Genomic DNA, 18,187 nt, shown 5'->3' with positions numbered 1-18,187 from the left:
TACTCCACTAATGCCCTGATGAGTACAGAGAGCCCTGACATTTTAACTGAGACTGACCCAAAAAGCACTTTTTCTTCCCTTAAACAGAGAGACTTGGGGTTGAAAACTCTGGGTGAACACGCACCTGTGCACGTCCACGCATTCCCAGCGGCAGCACCGCTGTGTAACCGAGTCTCCGCATAGTTAAAAAAAACAATTTTTCTAAACCACTTAAGGGAGTACAATAACAGCAAACCATCAAATTTGCGGTTTTTACATTTCTGGTGCTGATTTGATGGTGACAACTTGCGTGCCATGACCACCTTAACACAGGCTGCAGTTATCCTTCAGACCGGAGGCGGCATTCGCGAGTAAAAAAGTGACAAACTCCATAAAGCACCTTTAAAGAGCAGTGCTCATTAATAAATTGTTGTCTGTTTTTTTCATGAATCTGCAGCAAAGTGGTGACAAAATGGAAGGCTCATGAGTAATTATTAAAAATCTTTCTTACCATTCTCCTGTTGCTTGGTGGAACAGTCAATCCAGTTGTGCTGGTTTGCAGCCCAAATCATCTCAAATTGGTGAAAAAGCATTTTGAATGTCCAGGAATAGGGTACAAAAGAGTAAATGTCTGGTGCACTATCACTGGCCCAGTCCTGAATCAAATCTGTTGAATTAACAAAGTAACGTTATATATTGTCAATCCGTTGACCATTTTTCACAATTTTGAGTGGCATTATGTAAGGTTACAATTGTTTCTTCTGATATTTCACTGCTTTTTTGTTTTTTAACTCACCAGTGAAAAAGTTTTTCTGGGCATAGATAAAATGGTAGGTAGCCTTGTACACCTCAATCTCACATTGCCAAGACTGCGGCATGTTCCACACCCGAGGGTAGCTGGCAATCACATGGAACTGAAATTTTGGAGGCAAAACATCGATGTTTAAATTGTATGATTAAAATCTTAAAAGTGACTCATTTTTTTTTCTATAGAGCAGCAGAGACAAGTGCCAGCAGAGGCACATGTTTAATTAAATGCTACTTACAGCTAACATCTCAGCTTCAAGGAGAGTCCTGTATTGCATGCTGCTGGTGGTGTCAACATGAAGCAGCTGCCCTTTGATCGTGGGCAAGTAGCCTGAGGGAAAAGGCAAGAAAAGCACCCTTAGTTCTTTAAAACGATAGATGTGTTAATAGTTTAAGACCCTGTGAAGTCATTTCATTTTTTATTTTCAAAATATATTAAATATACAGTATTTGAAGAAAGGTGCTGAAGAAAATATGACAAGACTAAGAACACATTTTGAGTTGAATTGCTGACTCTTTTTCACATCCACAATCAACTGGATTTTTTGTGCACATGAGTAGATCTCCTCCCACTTCAGGTCCATAGAGATAAGCTAATGTATGACCTTCCCAAAGTTTATTAAAAAAAAAGAAAAAATCATACCCGTGTCCCCAACAGTCATAGGGATGTTGACTTCCAGGTAAGAACCTGCACCTACATTCACATGGATGGCATTGGTTTCCTAGTAAGAAGAATGAAGACAGAAGATAAACAGTAGGCAAAGACAAAGTATTCCTAGTCCTACAGTGTATTTTTGGTCAATAGAGAAAGCTGTCAGAAATACTGTGTCACCGTAGCAAAAAGACCCCCCCCAAAAAAGAAAAAGCTTGAAAAGGATTAGAAATAGGGATGTCCCCAATCCAATTGCGTGATCGGAAATTGTGCTGATCAGGCCATTTTTCAAGGTATCGGTATCGGGTGAAGAGGATTGGGTATTTAATTTTAAAAGTATATGTATATATTTGTATTTTTTTAAGGGCTAAAAAGCAACAACAACAAAAATCCAGAAATACAATGGCATTGCCATAGGAAACTAAATATACATTTTATACTCCGCAACACTTCCGTAAAAAGCGGAAGAGGAAGTACTGTAAACAGTACAGTATTGTAACGTTTGGAACTTTTGTTCAAATTGTTATTTTATTTTATTTATTTATTTATTTTTGTATGGGATCGTGATTTAGTATTGGCAAGATTCTCAAAATCAGGTGACTCGGGTGCAAAAACATGCGATCGGGTTATCCCTAATTTGGAGGATCAGAAAAAAGGCAAGCAAAAAGGAAGATTTCAAGAGTGTAATATACCCTGTTTTTGGTAAAAAGCAGGTCAATAGTGGCATCAGCAATGATGTTCATACGGAGCTCGAAGGCTTGTATCTGCCTGGGTTGTCCTCTCTCGGCCATTTCAGTCACTTTCATGTCCTGATAGTCTGCTGGCAAGAAGAACTTCCATAGACAATCCCTATGAAATAAAGTTAATGTGTTTTATTCCCAAACTAAAGATGTCATCAACTCATCATATATACATTATAGGAAACTGATATAGCAGCTAGATATTACGTTCGCAACATTATACTATATTCTCTAATTCCTGTGTCTGTGTTTCCATGCATGCGCGTGTCCGTGCACCTCTGGCGATCTGCCCAAGGGCCATAGTTGAAGTCAGTTCCTTTTCCACAAACAATGTCAAGACCCCAGCACGGAGGAAGGTCTTGAAGCTTATCATCCTCACTTGGTGTCTCAGCTTCCTCCACACTTTCTTGTTCCACTGGTACAACACCTCATATACATATGGAAAAATGGTGTTTCTTAGCAAACAAAGATTGAAAGATTTTTTTTTAACAAACTGTAAATCTGTTACTCAAAAAAAAAAAAAAAAAAAAAAGCCAAGTATGGGAAAGCCTTTTACTGCATTTCCTTCCTCCTTAGCTTGCTAGTTATCATCCCTCTCTGGAGTCAATGGCCACTGTTGTCAATATGTGTATTTAGATTTCATACCAGGTTCATCTTGGTAGTAGTAGATGTCTACATCATTGGACTGCATGACCACAAAGCCTTCACCCATCAGCCTGGGGGGTCTAAAAACAAATTGTCAAGACATTTTTAATTTTTGTGTCATGGTCATAAAAAGTATTTTCTAGCATTGAATTAACCATTTCAATAATGGTCTGACAAAGTTAATCAATACTTTATTGAGAGTACCTTGGTGTGTACCGAAAAACGACTGTCATTTTATAATAACTCATTTAGTCTCATTGAAAGTTATAGACATCAAATCTATTTCAACTGGCTGGCAGTGAGTAATCATGTGTCAATGCCGTTGACAGCGATAAGATGGCCAATCTATTTTGATTGGGAGGTCTGGCAGTGATTATACAATTGACCAAGTTGAACACCCGTCAAATTGGATTGGACGTCTATCGGCGTCAATAGTAGCCAACGAGTTAAGTTCTTGGCTGTCATTGACAGTGATAGCAACAACATTTCCACTATCCTAATGGCTGTAATGTTGTTTCATAAATCAACTCACTGGCTGCCAGTGACGGCGATAGATGGATATACAGTGCCTTGCAAAAGTATTCGGCCTCCTTGAACCTTGCAACCTTTCGCCACATTTCAGGCTTCAAACATAAAGATATAAAATTTTAATTTTTTGTCAAGAATCAACAACAAGTGGGACACAATCGTGAAGTGGAACAACATTTATTGGATAATTTAAACTTTTTTAACAAATAAAAAACTGAAAAGTGGGGCGTGCAATATTATTCGGCCCCCTTGCGTTAATACTTTGTAGCGCCACCTTTTGCTCCAATTACAGCTGCAAGTCGCTTGGGGTATGTTTCTATCAGTTTTGCACATCGAGAGACTGACATTCTTGCCCATTCTTCCTTGCAAAACAGCTCGAGCTCAGTGAGGTTGGATGGAGAGTGTTTGTGAACAGCAGTCTTCAGCTCTTTCCACAGATTCTCGATTGGATTCAGGTCTGGACTTTGACTTGGCCATTCTAACACCTGGATACGTTTATTTCTGAACCATTCCATTGTAGATTTGGCTTTGTTTTGGATCATTGTCCTGTTGGAAGATAAATCTCCGTCCCAGTCTCAGGTCTTGTGCAGATACCAACAGGTTTTCTTCCAGAATGTTCCTGTATTTGGCTGCATCCATCTTCCCGTCAATTTTAACCATCTTCCCTGTCCTGCTGAAGAAAAGCAGGCCCAAACCATGATGCTGCCACCACCATGTTTGACAGTGGGGATGGTGTGTTCAGGGTGATGAGCTGTGTTGCTTTTACGCCAAACATATCGTTTTGCATTGTGGCCAAAAAGTTCAATTTTGGTTTCATCTGACCAGAGCACCTTCTTCCACATGTTTGGTGTGTCTCCCAGGTGGCTTGTGGCAAACTTTAAACGAGACTTTTTATGGATATCTTTGAGAAATGGCTTTCTTCTTGCCACTCTTCCATAAAGGCCAGATTTGTGCAGTGTACGACTGATTGTTGTCCTATGGACAGACTCTCCCACCTCAGCTGTAGATCTCTGCAGTTCATCCAGAGTGATCATGGGCCTCTTGGCTGCATCTCTGATCAGTTTTCTCCTTGTTTGAGAAGAAAGTTTGGAAGGACGGCCGGGTCTTGGTAGATTTGCAGTGGTCTGATGCTCCTTCCATTTCAATATGATGGCTTGCACAGCGCTCCTTGAGATGTTTAAAGCTTGGGAAATCTTTTTGTATCCAAATCCGGCTTTAAACTTCTCCACAACAGTATGTCGGACCTGCCTGGTGTGTTCCTTGGTTTTCATAATGCTCTCTGCACTTTAAAAAGAACCCTGAGACTATCACAGAGCAGGTGGATTTATACGGAGACTTGATTACACACAGGTGGATTCTATTTATCATCATCGGTCATTTAGGACAACATTGGATCATTCAGAGATCCTCACTGAACTTCTGGAGTGAGTTTGCTGCACTGAAAGTAAAGGGGCTGAATAATATTGCACGCCCCACTTTTCAGTTTTTTATTTGTTAAAAAAGTTTAAATTATCCAATAAATGTTGTTCCACTTCACGACTGTGTCCCAGTTGTTGTTGATTCTTGACAAAAAATTAAATTTCATATCTTTATGTTTGAAGCCTGAAATGTGGCGAAAGGTTGCAAGATTCAAGGGGGCCGAATACTTTTGCAAGGCACTGTAGATGGCAGCGATCGAACGAATGCTGCCAATCATATAGATGTCTCACTGTGAATGGCAGGGAATGAGTTAAAAACACCATTTGTCTGGTTAACACATCCTTACTCATCATTCTGCATGCCAACGTAGCGTGGACTAGGAACCAGCATGACTCGCACATTCTCTAGTGAGCCCTTCACAATGTGCATGTACTGATCCAGGTGGCTAGATGGAGGCTTGGTGGCATAGGTCAGGAAGGCATCCTCAAAGTTCAAGCAAAGAGTCTGAGGGAGGTGGTGATTCCCAAATGCCAACCGACCCTTCAGAAAGAGAAATCAAACATTTTAACACACATTACAGGGCTAGAAACGTATTAGAACACGAAAATGACTGTTTAAGCTGTTTTTGAAATTTGTTAACTTTGAAGAACTCACCGTACTGATGTTAACTTTGATAACAGGAATGAGGGAGCGCCAAGACGATGTGGGGTCTGGATTCTCTGCTTGAATGTTCACACTGCCAAGAAATAACATTCAGGCCAGTTGAAAATGTTGTTCCTGCTTTATACAATCCCAAAAGTACTTCATAGCAAAAAAACAAGCTACCATAAATTTTACTGAAATTCCTGAGGCCCACCAATTTTCTTCTCAACTACCTTCGAACTCACATCCCACATGCTAAACACATCATGTTTTAGTTAGGGCTGTCAAAGTTATCGCATTAACGGGCGGTAATTAATTTTTTAAATTAATCACGTTAAAATATTTGACGCATTTAACGCACATGCCCCGCTCTAACAGATTAAAATGACAGCACAGTGTCATGTCAACTTTTTACTTGTGTTTTTTGGTGTTTTGTCACCCTCTGCTGGCGTTTGGGTGCGACTGATTTTATGGGTTTCAGCACCATGAGCATTGTGTAATTATTGACATCAACAATGACGAGCGATGGATCGCTTTAACAGAATGTTAATAATGGTATTGCCATCTTGTTGATTTATTGTTATAATAAACAAATACAGTACTTATGTACAGTATGTTGAATGTATATCTCCATCTTGTGTTTCATTTTTCCATTCCAACAATAATTTACAGAAAAATATGGCATATTTTATAGATGGTTTGAACTGCGAATAATTACGATTAATTAATTTTTAAGCTGTGATTAACTCGATTAAAAATATTAATCGTTTGACAGCCCTAGTTTTAGTACAACTTAGAAGGGCACTACGACCATCCAGATCACAAATATTTGGAATATAGGACTTGGATTGGGGCCGTCTTATCTCACCGATGCTCTGGTTCCATACCGCCCCAGCAGAACACTCCGCTCTCAGAATGCAGATCTACTGGTAGTTCCCAGGGTTTCTAAAAGTACTGTCAGAGCTAGAGCCTTTAGCCACCAAGCCCGCTTTATGGAATCAGCTTCCAGCTAATATTAAAGAAGCCGAGACAGTCTGCACATTTAGGATTATGGTACTTATGGTCAGGCTAGTTGAAGTCTGATTAGACTCACAGTTCAGTCTAAGCTGCGCTAGAAGTTATCATGCTGGGGGAAGTACAGCCACTGAGTTCCATCTCCTTTTTCTCACTCTACCTACCACTTGTCTTACTTTATTTCTATTTTCCAATGTTAATATCTAGTTAACTAGTCTCTTCATCACTAGTCACCCGGTGTCCCCTTTCCCCCCCTCCCCTCTGGGGAAGGGCTATTTTTCAGCTGCAGCCTCCTGACTATCCGGACCCCTGGCTGGATGGATGTCCTCGTTGCCACCCCCGTCTCATCTGGCTAGATGGACCTCTTCTTGTTCCTTTACTCTACTGCATCTTTACAGACTGTAATAACGTCTGCTAATTCCCATTAGCAGTCCTGGTGCATCCTGTCTATCCGTCCTGGGAGTGGATCTCTCCTGACTGTGGTACACCCCAAGGTTTCTCATTTTCTCCCAAAGAGCTTGGAGTTTTTGGAGTTTTTCCTTGGAGGGTCCAAGGATGGGGGATGGCCAGGACTTCAACTTTATTTATTCATCTTTGTTAACTTCATTTGCTGTTTTTGACTGTGTATCATATTGCCTCTGCAAAGCCCTTTGAGACAACCTTGTTGTGATTTAGGGCTATACAAATAAAATTGAATTGAATTGAATAGAACCTAAAAACCTAATTACTGGCTAATTTATCAACAACATTTTTTAAAGCCATCAGAATAGAATATGAAAATACTGGTGCTTACTATATTTTCTTTAATGAAAAGTATAAATATTCCATAACATCATCAAAACTGAAATACCTGATAAAACTCTGACCACAAACAACAAGTAAGCCAACACAAAGTTTAAATGTACAAAATAATACGCACTATACTTTAGTCAAGTATGTAAACTACCGTTCCAAGGTCTTTTTTCTTGTTTCCCCTCCTCGGTCATCATCTTTCTTAGGTGTGCTAACCGTCGGCTCCAGACCGAAAGTCTCTTGTAGACGAGCGTAAAGGTCAGTCCGATTGTAGACATGAAACTCGAAACCGTTAACTGTCACGTAAAGCCTCGTCTCCGCTTTGGGATCTGATGACATGACAAAGCCAAACATCAATATATATACAATAAAAAATGGTGTTAGATTTCATTTTTGACCATCTTCACTTTCAACTTGGGTCTTTCCTTGAGGAAGTAGGATTTTCTCATATAACATTGCAAAAATGTATTCCATTTAAAGGGTCTTTAAAAATTGCTCATTTTGTACGTTTTTATGTAACTGTCGAGATTTACGGACACTTAAAAGGAATTCATGTGCATTGACTTTGCGTTTCCTGCTAAAATAGCAAAATTGCAGGTTGTCGTCACTTAAAGGGAACCTCGGACTTAAAGACTTATAGGCTCTAATAAGCCACAACTGTTCTATTTTACTAAAATGTTATTAGAAACATGTAAATTATTGCCATTGATTTCGAAATCTATAATATTTAGTACATGTTTTGACCTGCGGAGGGCCCCATGTTTTACGCATGCAATGTACTGGGGTTGATGACGCAGTTGGACTGGACTGGGAGAGTAGCTGTGCCAGAAATGGCTTTTGCTGCTCGTTTTGTGAGATATCGACAGTGCTTTCCTGCGCGGGTACAATTTGGAAGGGCAGAACTGACAACATGTTTATGTAGCTAACGAGTGACACTGTGGAAGTACATCACCGCCCAGAGTGCACTCCATTGTCAACAACAATGGCAACCTGCTAGTTAAACTAATTTTTAAAATTTTCTAAAAACAAAAACATTGAAAGGGGTATGAATATCAATTTATTATAAATCATACTAACATTTATCTTTTAAGAACTACAAGTCTTTCTGTCCGTGGTTCCATTTAAAACATGACGATGTTAGGCGACCCTGACAGAATAAGTGCTATAAACTGTGTGGACTGCTGTAGTTTAAAAGCCCTAATGGCATGTAAAGTAAAAACAACATTTTAGATGACAACCACAACAGCTGTCAACAAGCAAGGAAGATTTTATTTTTATTTATGAGTGGAGAAAATTAGTAAGCACTGTGTGAACTTGAATCCAAGACAAAATCCCAAACAAATGTGTGGGAATTGCAGGAGGATCCCTGCTCTTTGCTCACCATGCTGTTTCTGCTTGGGGTTATACATTTTCCACCAGCGAAATATGAGGAAGCCATCCTGTATCCTATCGAAAAAAGAAAAAAAAATTACATTATAACATTATAACATTACAGTATATTCACAGAGATCAGAGCATCAAGGCAAGAGGCGAGTTTACCTGATAGACATGTCTTGGTTGATATAGTAAACATCTCTGAACATGACCTTTCCTGAGAGCACAGAGAATGAGAAGGAGCCTGTGGAGCAAGACAACAACAGTTTTCTGTTAAACATAATTGCTTAAACAGTCCTGGGTAACATGACCAAAATTTTATATTACAATAGTTATTTTCGGGATGTAGATATTCAGTATTTATCCAAGTAAAATTAAGAACTGTATGAAATTGAACCAGACCAAATCGGTCTACATTAAAAGGAAGAATGTGTAATAATTACACTGGATTAGAGATAGACCAATTATCTGCCGGCGGAATCTCGGCACGGATATTTGGAAATTTGACATATATCGATATCTGCTTTTTTTTTTTTTTTTTTTTTTTTTTTAAATCCGACTGGCCATTATGGAAAAAAATCAATTTAAAACTGGGTTATTTCAGCTCAGATGCAGCCGCGCCTCTGTCTCCTGCACTTGTATTCACCCCCGTCCTCTGATTGGTTAAATGGTAATGGTAAATAGTAATTGTATTGCGCCTTTCGGCCTTTGTAAGGCCCTCAAAGCCCTTCACACCATATCCTCATCTACCTACTGGTGACTCAGCACCAGGAGCAATGTGGGGTTTAGTATGTTGTGCAAAGATACTTAGACGAGGTCATCAGGGCTTTCTTTTCTGTGGAAAAATGTCAGAGAGCTATTTATTTAACCTTTTATTCAACTTTATAACAGATGTTTTTGAGTCTAGGAAATTCAGGCACTTCTGGAGCTATTATTTTCTATTTGTGTGATTCAATAAACATGCTTTAGACAATTAAATGAAGTTCAATGTTTGCATTATTCAATATACTTACACCAATTTTTACTGCAAATGAATATCAGCGCCAAAAATCAGTTATCGGCCCCCCTAACTACTAAATCGGTATCGGTGTATAAATATAAGTGAAATATAAGTATAAATGTAAAGGGGAAATCTGCAAGGAGGCAATTTCAGGTATAATTTTTGGCCATTAAATTTGCATTTCCAACTTGTGAATAACCTAACGAAACTGGAAAAGTGGAATGACATCTTGAATTGTAACAAACAGAAATGTTAGAGAGTGGCATCAGATTAGCTTCAAAACAAAGAGTAAGAGTAAAAAAACGTGCTCAACTTTAGCATGGTTATTGGATTAACACACGTGTTTAGATTAGAAATTCTTTTTGGATTTAAAATAGCACAAATGTTTCTGTGGGCTGAGTCATGGCCACGATAACAGGTCACCTTGCTTTTTGTTTTACGTATGTGCTGAACGCGTTCAGAATTTTCTTTCTCAGACTATTTTAGTTATAAAAGGAATAAGCATATATTCAGGTGCTGGTCAAAAAAATAATAATATCACCAAATGTTTATTATTTTAGTAATTCCATTCAGAATAGGAAACACTATATATTCTATATCTCTCTCTTTATATATATTTAAAAAAAGAAAAGAAAAAAAAAAAAACCCAATCCTTTTCACCCGATTCAGATCCTCTGAAAAATGGCCAGATCGGCCTGATTTCCGATCACGTGATTGGGTCGGGGACATCCCTAATTTTGATGATTAAAACTGATGGCAGTACTTTAGAAAATTACAATATTACATTAGACTAATTCCCCCAAAAATATTTTTTGAAATGCTGGACAATTTAAAGGAATGAACATGAAAAGTATGAGCATTTATACTACTTAATTCATTTTCACAATTAATCATTTCTTTTTTTTTTTTTTTTTTTAAATGCCCTCTGTGACTTATTGGAACATATCTTATTGGTTTAAAATGATGTAACTGAAAAGTAAAGGCTAAAGTAAAACACATGAAAAATGTATTCACTCCATGTCAAGACATATTGTAGTTGGTAGCTATTGTCACAGAGAGAAACTGGCATGCCATTTATCATTCATGAGACAAGTAAATTCCATGAAGTAAAAACTCAAAAGCACTACTTTATTACTGCTTCATAGTGCAGCTGCTGATAAACTCACCAATATGAATGTAGCCATCCTTGTAGAGTCTGTTGATAATGTAGGTGAGGATGAGGCCAATGTTTCGGGAGTTGTAATAAGTTAAATAGATGATCCATCCACAGGACAGAATGGTGGCTTAATGACAAATACAAGCAACTGATTAGTTTAGAAATGTAATTAGTTAGTAGCAAAAAACATAGCATGCACTATGTTCTCCTGTATTATTTATGACAGAGTACTTTAAAGCTTATAATCACTGCCTGCGCCAAAGTCTAACTTAGGCTGCTAACATTGCAGGCTATTGTGAATAGTGCACAACATCTGAATATTTGTCATCGATATGTAAGAGTGTAAGTGTGATAAACGATTTGTCCCCACATTGATTTCTTCATCACTTTGCTCTTATTGACACGCTGATTCTCCTCCCAATGAAGATGCTAAATCCAATGATCAGCTTGGCTCAAACGGTTCGCCTGCAACCCGCAGCCAGTTCTGGCTTTTTAACACAGCTTGAGAAAGACTCATCGCTCCAACAACTGGAGTTGGAAACTTCAGCCGACATTTTATTTTGCTTCACTGCCCAAAACCAATAAGCCCACAGCCTTCTCTGGGATTCTGCCACATCCTGGCTGGAAGTCTATAAAATATCTCCAGCAGAAAGGAGTGTTGGTATAACTGACATCACATTCGTCCCATTAGCTGTGTAATTTTCTGTGTTTAGACATTACTTACTCCGTTATTATAGTTTTAAGAAATTTGTGATTTGCATATTTACATTCTTTGAGCAACCATCTTTCACATGAAAGTTATTTAAAAATTAAACCTACTACTTAAGCGTAATATAAACACATACATATACAGTGCCCTCCATAGTTATTGGCACCCCTGAAAAGGATGAGTTTTTTAGCTTCTAATCATTTTTTTTTTATTCAAATAATATGGGACCTTAATGGAAAAAAAGAGAAAACTCCAACCTTCAATACAAGTGCATTCATTCAGTGGGGAAAAAATCCCACATAAAGAAAAAAATATTTGACATCAAATAATGTGTGTCACATTTATTAGCACCCCTGGTGTTAATACTTTGTACAACCCCCTTTTGCCAACAAAACAAGGTCTGGAGACTGAGATGGCCATGGGAGGAGCTTGATTTTGTGTCTGGTGAACCATTTCTGTGTAGATTTGGCCATCTGTTTAGGGTCATTGTCTTGCTGAAAGACCCAGTGACGACCCATCTTCAGCTTTCGGGCAGAGGGCAACAGATTTTGAATTAAAATGTACTGGTATTTCAAAGCATTCATGATGCCATGCACCCTAACAAGGTTCCCAGGGCCTTGGAAGCGAAACAGCCCCACAGCATCACTGACCCACCCCCATACTTCACAGTGGGTATGAGGTGCTTTTCAGCATGCGCATCTTTCGTGGCACGCCAAACCCACTTAGAGTGTTTGTTGCCAAAAAGCTCAATCTTGGTCTCATCTGACCAAAGAACACGGTCCCAGGCTTCAACTGGGATATTATTTGATGTCAAATAATTATTTCTTTATGTGGGATTTTTCCCCACTGAATAAATGCACTTGTATTGAAGGTTGGATTTTTCTCTTTTTTTCCATTAAGGTCCCATATTATTTGAATGAAAAAAAAATATTAGAAGCTAAAAAACACATCTTAACCTGGGGTGCCAATAATTATGGAGGGCAGCAAGACAATGACCCTAAACAGATGGCCAAATCTACACAGAAATGGTTCACCAGACACATAATCAAGCTCCTCCCATGGCCATCTCAGTCCCCAGACCTTGTTTTGTTGGTAAAAGGGGTTGTACAAAGTATTAACACCAGGGATGCTAATAATTGTGACACACATTTTTTGATGTCAAATATTTTTTTTCTTTATGAGGGATTTTTTCCCCACTGAATGAATGCACTTGTATTGAAGGTTGGATTTTTCTCTTTTTTTCCATTAAGGTCCCATATTATTTGAATAAAAAAATATATTAGAAGCTAAAAAACACATCTTTTTCAGGGGTGCTAATAATTATGGAGGGCACTGTACACACACACACACACACACACACATATATATACATATATATATATATATATATATATATATATATATATATACACACACACCGGTATATATATATTACATATACACACACCTGCACATATATGTACATAACTAGTGCTGCAACGATTAATCGATTAACTCGACTAGAGTAATTTGATTAGAAAAAAGCTTCTAATTTAGCTGCTTCGAGTATTCGTTTAATTAGAGTGGCATTGTAATGGTTAGTTTTGAAAGTGTTTGCATTTAGTTTGTGTGGTATTTAGGTGCATACACTGCCCTCTAGTGGCAACAATGAATATGACATAACTCATTGAATATGGCTAAATCCAGCTGCTCCCTGTTAAGACCAACATGAGGTAAGTTTTTGTTTGAGCTAAAAGTTTTTTATGCATTCGTAATTTGGTTTATGAAGTATATTTATTTTGGGGGGGGGGGGGCATATGTGTTTGAACGATTTGTTAAGAGCATTGTATTGTAAAAAAACAAAAATTAAGTTGACTTTTGCTTTGCAAGTTAGCCAATTCTTCTTTTGTTGTACTTGGATCCTCATTTATTTATTTATTTATTTTTAATCCAGTTTGAGGCTAAGCTCAGGTATTTACATTTATTTTTAAATGAAAGTGCAATTCTGCATAGTTTGAAGAAACACTTGGGAATTTTATTTGTATTCGCATTCAATGCTCTTTTGAAAATGCAATCTTAGCAAGCATTTGTTTAACATCTCCTTAAACTGATTCTGCAACAAATTAAATGATGCTAATCTGATTACTCGATTATTCGAACTAACTAGTTGATCGATTACTCGACTACTAAAATAATCGATAGCTGCCGCCCTATACATAAGTTATTCTTGAGAGTTGGGACAAACCATGTCCCACAAAGAGAAGTCTAATTTAAATATAAACTAAATACATTCATAATGATTAACATACTCACAAAGCTAGATATAAAGGAATTATGAATCATGATGTTATGTTTTAGCATACCTTTTGGGGCTTTATTTATTTATTTTTATAAAAGTTTGACTTGGGCTTAGACGACCCATTTTACTTCTCTTGTCCTCAGTAAGAGGTCCCAATATTTAACAGCCCCAAAAACTTGTGAACTTATTTAAAATTGTGAATAAATTTATATCAAATCAAAGGGTTATAAATATATAAAATAATACATGTTTTGAATATGAAGTAATATTTTCATCAAGATCTGCCAATCAAAGCCGTGCCTCAGTGTCACATTTTTTTTTAAATTAACCTCATCAAATCAAGAAATAACATGGTCATTTTCCAATGGTCACAGCTGGAGCATGTTAACTCAGTCTCTCTGATATGATATTTTTATAACGCATAATCCTTTTACAACAGCCCAAAAACCAGCTAGCTAACATTCCATTTTGTCAACTGTCTATAACCACAAAATAAAAGATGAAGTTGAGTCATGCAAATATTTAAAAATCTGTGTATTCAGAACAGTGTGAAAATCAACCTTAAGTTTATAAAGTATATATTTTTGCATATCAGAGTACTGAAAGACTATCACAACAATCAGAAATCATGACTCTTGTTGAGCTGAAATAATTAAAATTATATACTTTTTAGTGTGTCAGACAGAGTTCACACAAATAACGTTTTGGAAATAAACATCTGAATTTGTTTAAAATATTTTTTGAAGTGCAACCTGAACCTTTACAAGATTAATAAATAGCTCAAATCTTTAACAATATGAAAATACAGGATAACTGTGATCAAGAAGCTTTCAGAAATTAATCTGTCCTGACCCCCAAGAATCAGTGATGTATACATTTTTGTCCTTTTAATTTTCATCAGCTGATGTTTACAAAACAGCACTTACCCACAAGAAGCCATATGAAGTTAGAGTTATGCTTGGTGAGAAAGTCATCCAAATCCCCATAACTGGGGAAGGTACTTTCGTTGTTTTTGGAACCAAGCACATCCATGGCTAATGGCTCTCTTGTCGATTCTGACAACTAAAAAAGAAGATTCATTAAATAATTAAAAGTGGGATTAAATTACTTTACATACCAAATACAATGCAGTTGTTGACTTTTTAAACATTTTTTATGCACAGCTACTACTAAAACTAAAAAAGTATTAAAAACAATTTAGCGATGGGACTGTAAAAGTAAACAAAATAGAATAAATACATTTGTTGAATGCTGAATAAATTAGTTAAAAATTCTATTAAAATAATTCTTTCCAGTTCTTTTAATGATGTATAAGTGTTCATGAACTCAATGATTTAACGATTGATTTAAATTTGTCATATTTCTTCACTTTGTTTCTGATTGGTCAGCTCTCTCATGGACATTCGGGTGTGAAATTGTATCTTAAGGATATCCTCACCCAAGAATAAAAAAGCAGGCAATTATCTGCCTGTGAATGACTGAGAGATGTGTTTGTGCCTTAGAAAACTCTTGCTACTGATAAAGTACTTACTGCATATGTAGGCCTACATTGCAGTTCAACCAATTACATCAGATTCTGCCCACCACCTCGATGCGTGACTTTGGCTTACAGGTACATCTTTAAAGAAAAAAATAAATAAATAAATAAAAAATAGTTAGACAATACTTTATCATGAAATTTTCAATGCTTTTTTCTTCATTTCAGAAGAGATTGAAGGAGATTTTATCCCAAATAAATCCCACTAATTTCCTAATTTCAATTTGCTTTGTTTACATCGAAATTTAAAGGGACCCATAACATAATTTAGTATTCTATTGGGACAGATTACATATATTTCAACTGTTGTTACTTAACCTCTGGTGCACTACAAAAACGTATTCAGATCGGGTTTGGGAGAAAGCCATGCCCAACCAGCTGAACCCAGCAGAGCTAATCCTAAATCTTTAGTAATTTCCTCAATTCAGTACTACTATCAGTGCAGGTAACTGCCATATAATGTTGTCCCACTCCGAATTGAACAGTTTACTAAGATGCGATTAATAATAGGGTTCCTGGTCTCTACACAAATGGCATTTGCAGTTGAAAGATTATGCCAATAATAAAGCTAAATGCTAAATATTAGAAAGTTAGCACTGTGTGTAGCTAGCAAGCTAATGACAGCGGGCCGCACCCTGCAACTTCACATTTAATAAAATATGAAGACAAGGCACTTAACGATACTTCAGTACCTTGATCCCGCTGGCGAAGGCTGCTGTTTCATCTTTACGTCTGTCATCCAACAGTTGCTGTCATTTTATTGTGTCAGGCATGGAGAGAATCCATCCTCTGCTGAATATTTACCTGGCTTACGGCCAGCCAAAATCTCTTCCGCTTCTGACGACACAGCTACGAAAACGACCAATGGGAGGAAACGGTCATGTCCCGGTTCCACCAATGAAAGCGCAATGTTACATATATTTCTGACGTACATCTTATTGTACCAATCAAAATAAATGTCGTCATAACGGGGCGAAACTTCTGCCAAAACCGCAGGAAAATAAAGCTCTTCACTGAAAGCTTCATTTTAGAGTAATGATAAATAAATAGACGCGATCTTAAAGAAAATCATATAAACAAATTAACGAATGCACCATCTGGACACTTAACATAAAGTTCTGTAAAATAATGTTCTTGCCAGCAACTCATTGGACAAATACTGAAAAGTTAGGTTTTCAATTATTTTTCAAATATTACAAAAAAAATAATTAAATCAAAACATTATAGTAATTCTGTTTATAATTTATTCCATTTGATGAGGTACAATCAAGGGTTGTTAATATTTATTTGTTTGTTAGTGGCGGGGTCGAGGCCCTTGTAGCCTCATTATATCAGGTGTTACCAAAATGAGAGTTCCATTAAAGATATGGCCTCCATAGAAAACACTCGTTGGGATCACTTCTGAAAGTGACAAAATAGCACTACATATAGTGTTGTGTCAAGGCTGAATTACACTGCTGCCCCCACCCCCTACACCCCCACACACACACCCACACAAAACACTCTGCGATAAAAGCATCATTTATTATTTTCCCCTCTGCCCTCACGACACATGCATGCATTAGTGCTATATGTGTCTACACCTTCATACTCATTCCAGAATAGGCTTTGATGTTGACATCACTTCTTTATGAATTTGTTACATCTTACATTAGATACATACAGTACGCAGGGGCGGACTGGTAATCTGTGGGTTCTGGAGGATCACAGAACGGCCGGTGCCCTGGACGGCCGGCGGCCGCCATTCATTATACATCACTGTTTTTATCCTCCCTATCCTCTGATTAACTACAGTTCGCATCCAATCCGACAGGTGGCAGCAATGCGCCTGGCACTGCCAATCTGATAGAAGAACGAAGAAAGCACAGAGTAGCCTTCATTGGATCCTTGTGGAAGCAAAATAGCAACATGCGTCAATACGAATGGTGGTGGCAAAAAAAGAAAAGAGAAGGGTGGCGCTGAGAAGGTTAGGGAGAAAAAATTAAAGAAACTGGAGAGCGAAGCATTAAAATGTCATAAATTGACAAATATTTTCGCAAGCTGCAACGGCCACGTCGGGTAACAAGTCAACAGCCCAGCCCCCGGCGATGCTGAGTGTGGGAGCGGCAGCCGCTCTGACGTGCAACCGGTGCAGGGAGAGAGAAAAGAAGAGGGAGGGGGGTAACGATATGGAACTTCCCCAGACAAACGCAGGGAAAGTAAGTAGTGATGAAGAGGGTTACTTGCTCGGTATACTGGCAGTTATCCACCAGGTAGCTACATTTTAAATGAAATAAATGACAATTAAAGGGTTAGTGCCAGCTAGCCCATGTACCCGTTTGCAATCGTGTCAAGTTACAGTATGCTAGTCCTACTAGCACTCTCCTAAGAAAAATATTTTAGCTGTAAAACAACGTATGCACACGCAGCAGCAATATTAATTCAGAAGAAATATAACAAAATATTAATAAACTTTACTTTAAAGTTTAGGTAGTTAAATTGATGTTATATATATTAATCATTTATATATCGTTTTGTTTTAAGGTTAATACTTTCCAATGAAGGTTATGTATACAGGATTTGTCTTGAAATGTTTATTGTATTTTCATTGAAATGTATTATTTGTATGGCAAGATTAATTATGGCAAGGCAAATTTATTTATATAGCACAATTCAACACAAGGCAATTCAAAGTGCTTTACATCACATGAAGACCATAAAAATCACATTTAAATCAACACAACAGGGGTCTCTAAACCGGTCCTCAAGGGACGCTGTGGGGCCTGGTTTTTGTTTCAACCGATCGAGTACCGACAGTTTAACCAAAGAAGTTTCTGCTAAAACAAGCAGCACCTGACTGCAATCAACTGATTACACTTGTAAGACACCAGATTGGTGGATACGTGTTGTCTTGTTTTGTTGGAAAGAAATCCAGC

The 18,187-nt window shown here is 37.6% G+C and overlaps 1 protein-coding gene across 1 annotated transcript in view; it reads right to left on the bottom strand.

The window, feature by feature from the left end:
- The window catches only part of kiaa1109 (KIAA1109 ortholog), a 101,354-nt gene extending 85,239 nt beyond the window's left edge, over window positions 1-16,115 (bottom strand). Inside the window, exons 1-16 of the mRNA XM_057859070.1 lie at window positions 15,965-16,115; window positions 15,267-15,353; window positions 14,662-14,797; window positions 10,759-10,875; window positions 8,758-8,836; window positions 8,600-8,664; window positions 7,373-7,547; window positions 5,425-5,506; window positions 5,117-5,310; window positions 2,824-2,903; window positions 2,455-2,605; window positions 2,131-2,287; window positions 1,430-1,508; window positions 1,026-1,117; window positions 776-893; window positions 491-646 (exon numbers count right to left, since the gene is read on the bottom strand). Coding sequence (XP_057715053.1) covers window positions 491-646; window positions 776-893; window positions 1,026-1,117; window positions 1,430-1,508; window positions 2,131-2,287; window positions 2,455-2,605; window positions 2,824-2,903; window positions 5,117-5,310; window positions 5,425-5,506; window positions 7,373-7,547; window positions 8,600-8,664; window positions 8,758-8,836; window positions 10,759-10,875; window positions 14,662-14,767 — 1,651 coding nt within the window. The 5' untranslated portion in view covers window positions 14,768-14,797; window positions 15,267-15,353; window positions 15,965-16,115. The remainder of the gene's footprint in view (window positions 1-490; window positions 647-775; window positions 894-1,025; window positions 1,118-1,429; window positions 1,509-2,130; window positions 2,288-2,454; window positions 2,606-2,823; window positions 2,904-5,116; window positions 5,311-5,424; window positions 5,507-7,372; window positions 7,548-8,599; window positions 8,665-8,757; window positions 8,837-10,758; window positions 10,876-14,661; window positions 14,798-15,266; window positions 15,354-15,964) is intronic.
- Between the last annotated feature and the right edge of the window lie 2,072 nt (window positions 16,116-18,187).

The sequence above is a fragment of the Corythoichthys intestinalis genome, chromosome 15 (genome assembly GCF_030265065.1).
Source record: "Corythoichthys intestinalis isolate RoL2023-P3 chromosome 15, ASM3026506v1, whole genome shotgun sequence".
Lineage (NCBI taxonomy): Eukaryota > Metazoa > Chordata > Actinopteri > Syngnathiformes > Syngnathidae > Corythoichthys > Corythoichthys intestinalis.
The sequence above is the reverse complement of the archived record's forward strand: the minus strand, read 5'-3'. Positions and strand labels throughout refer to the sequence as shown.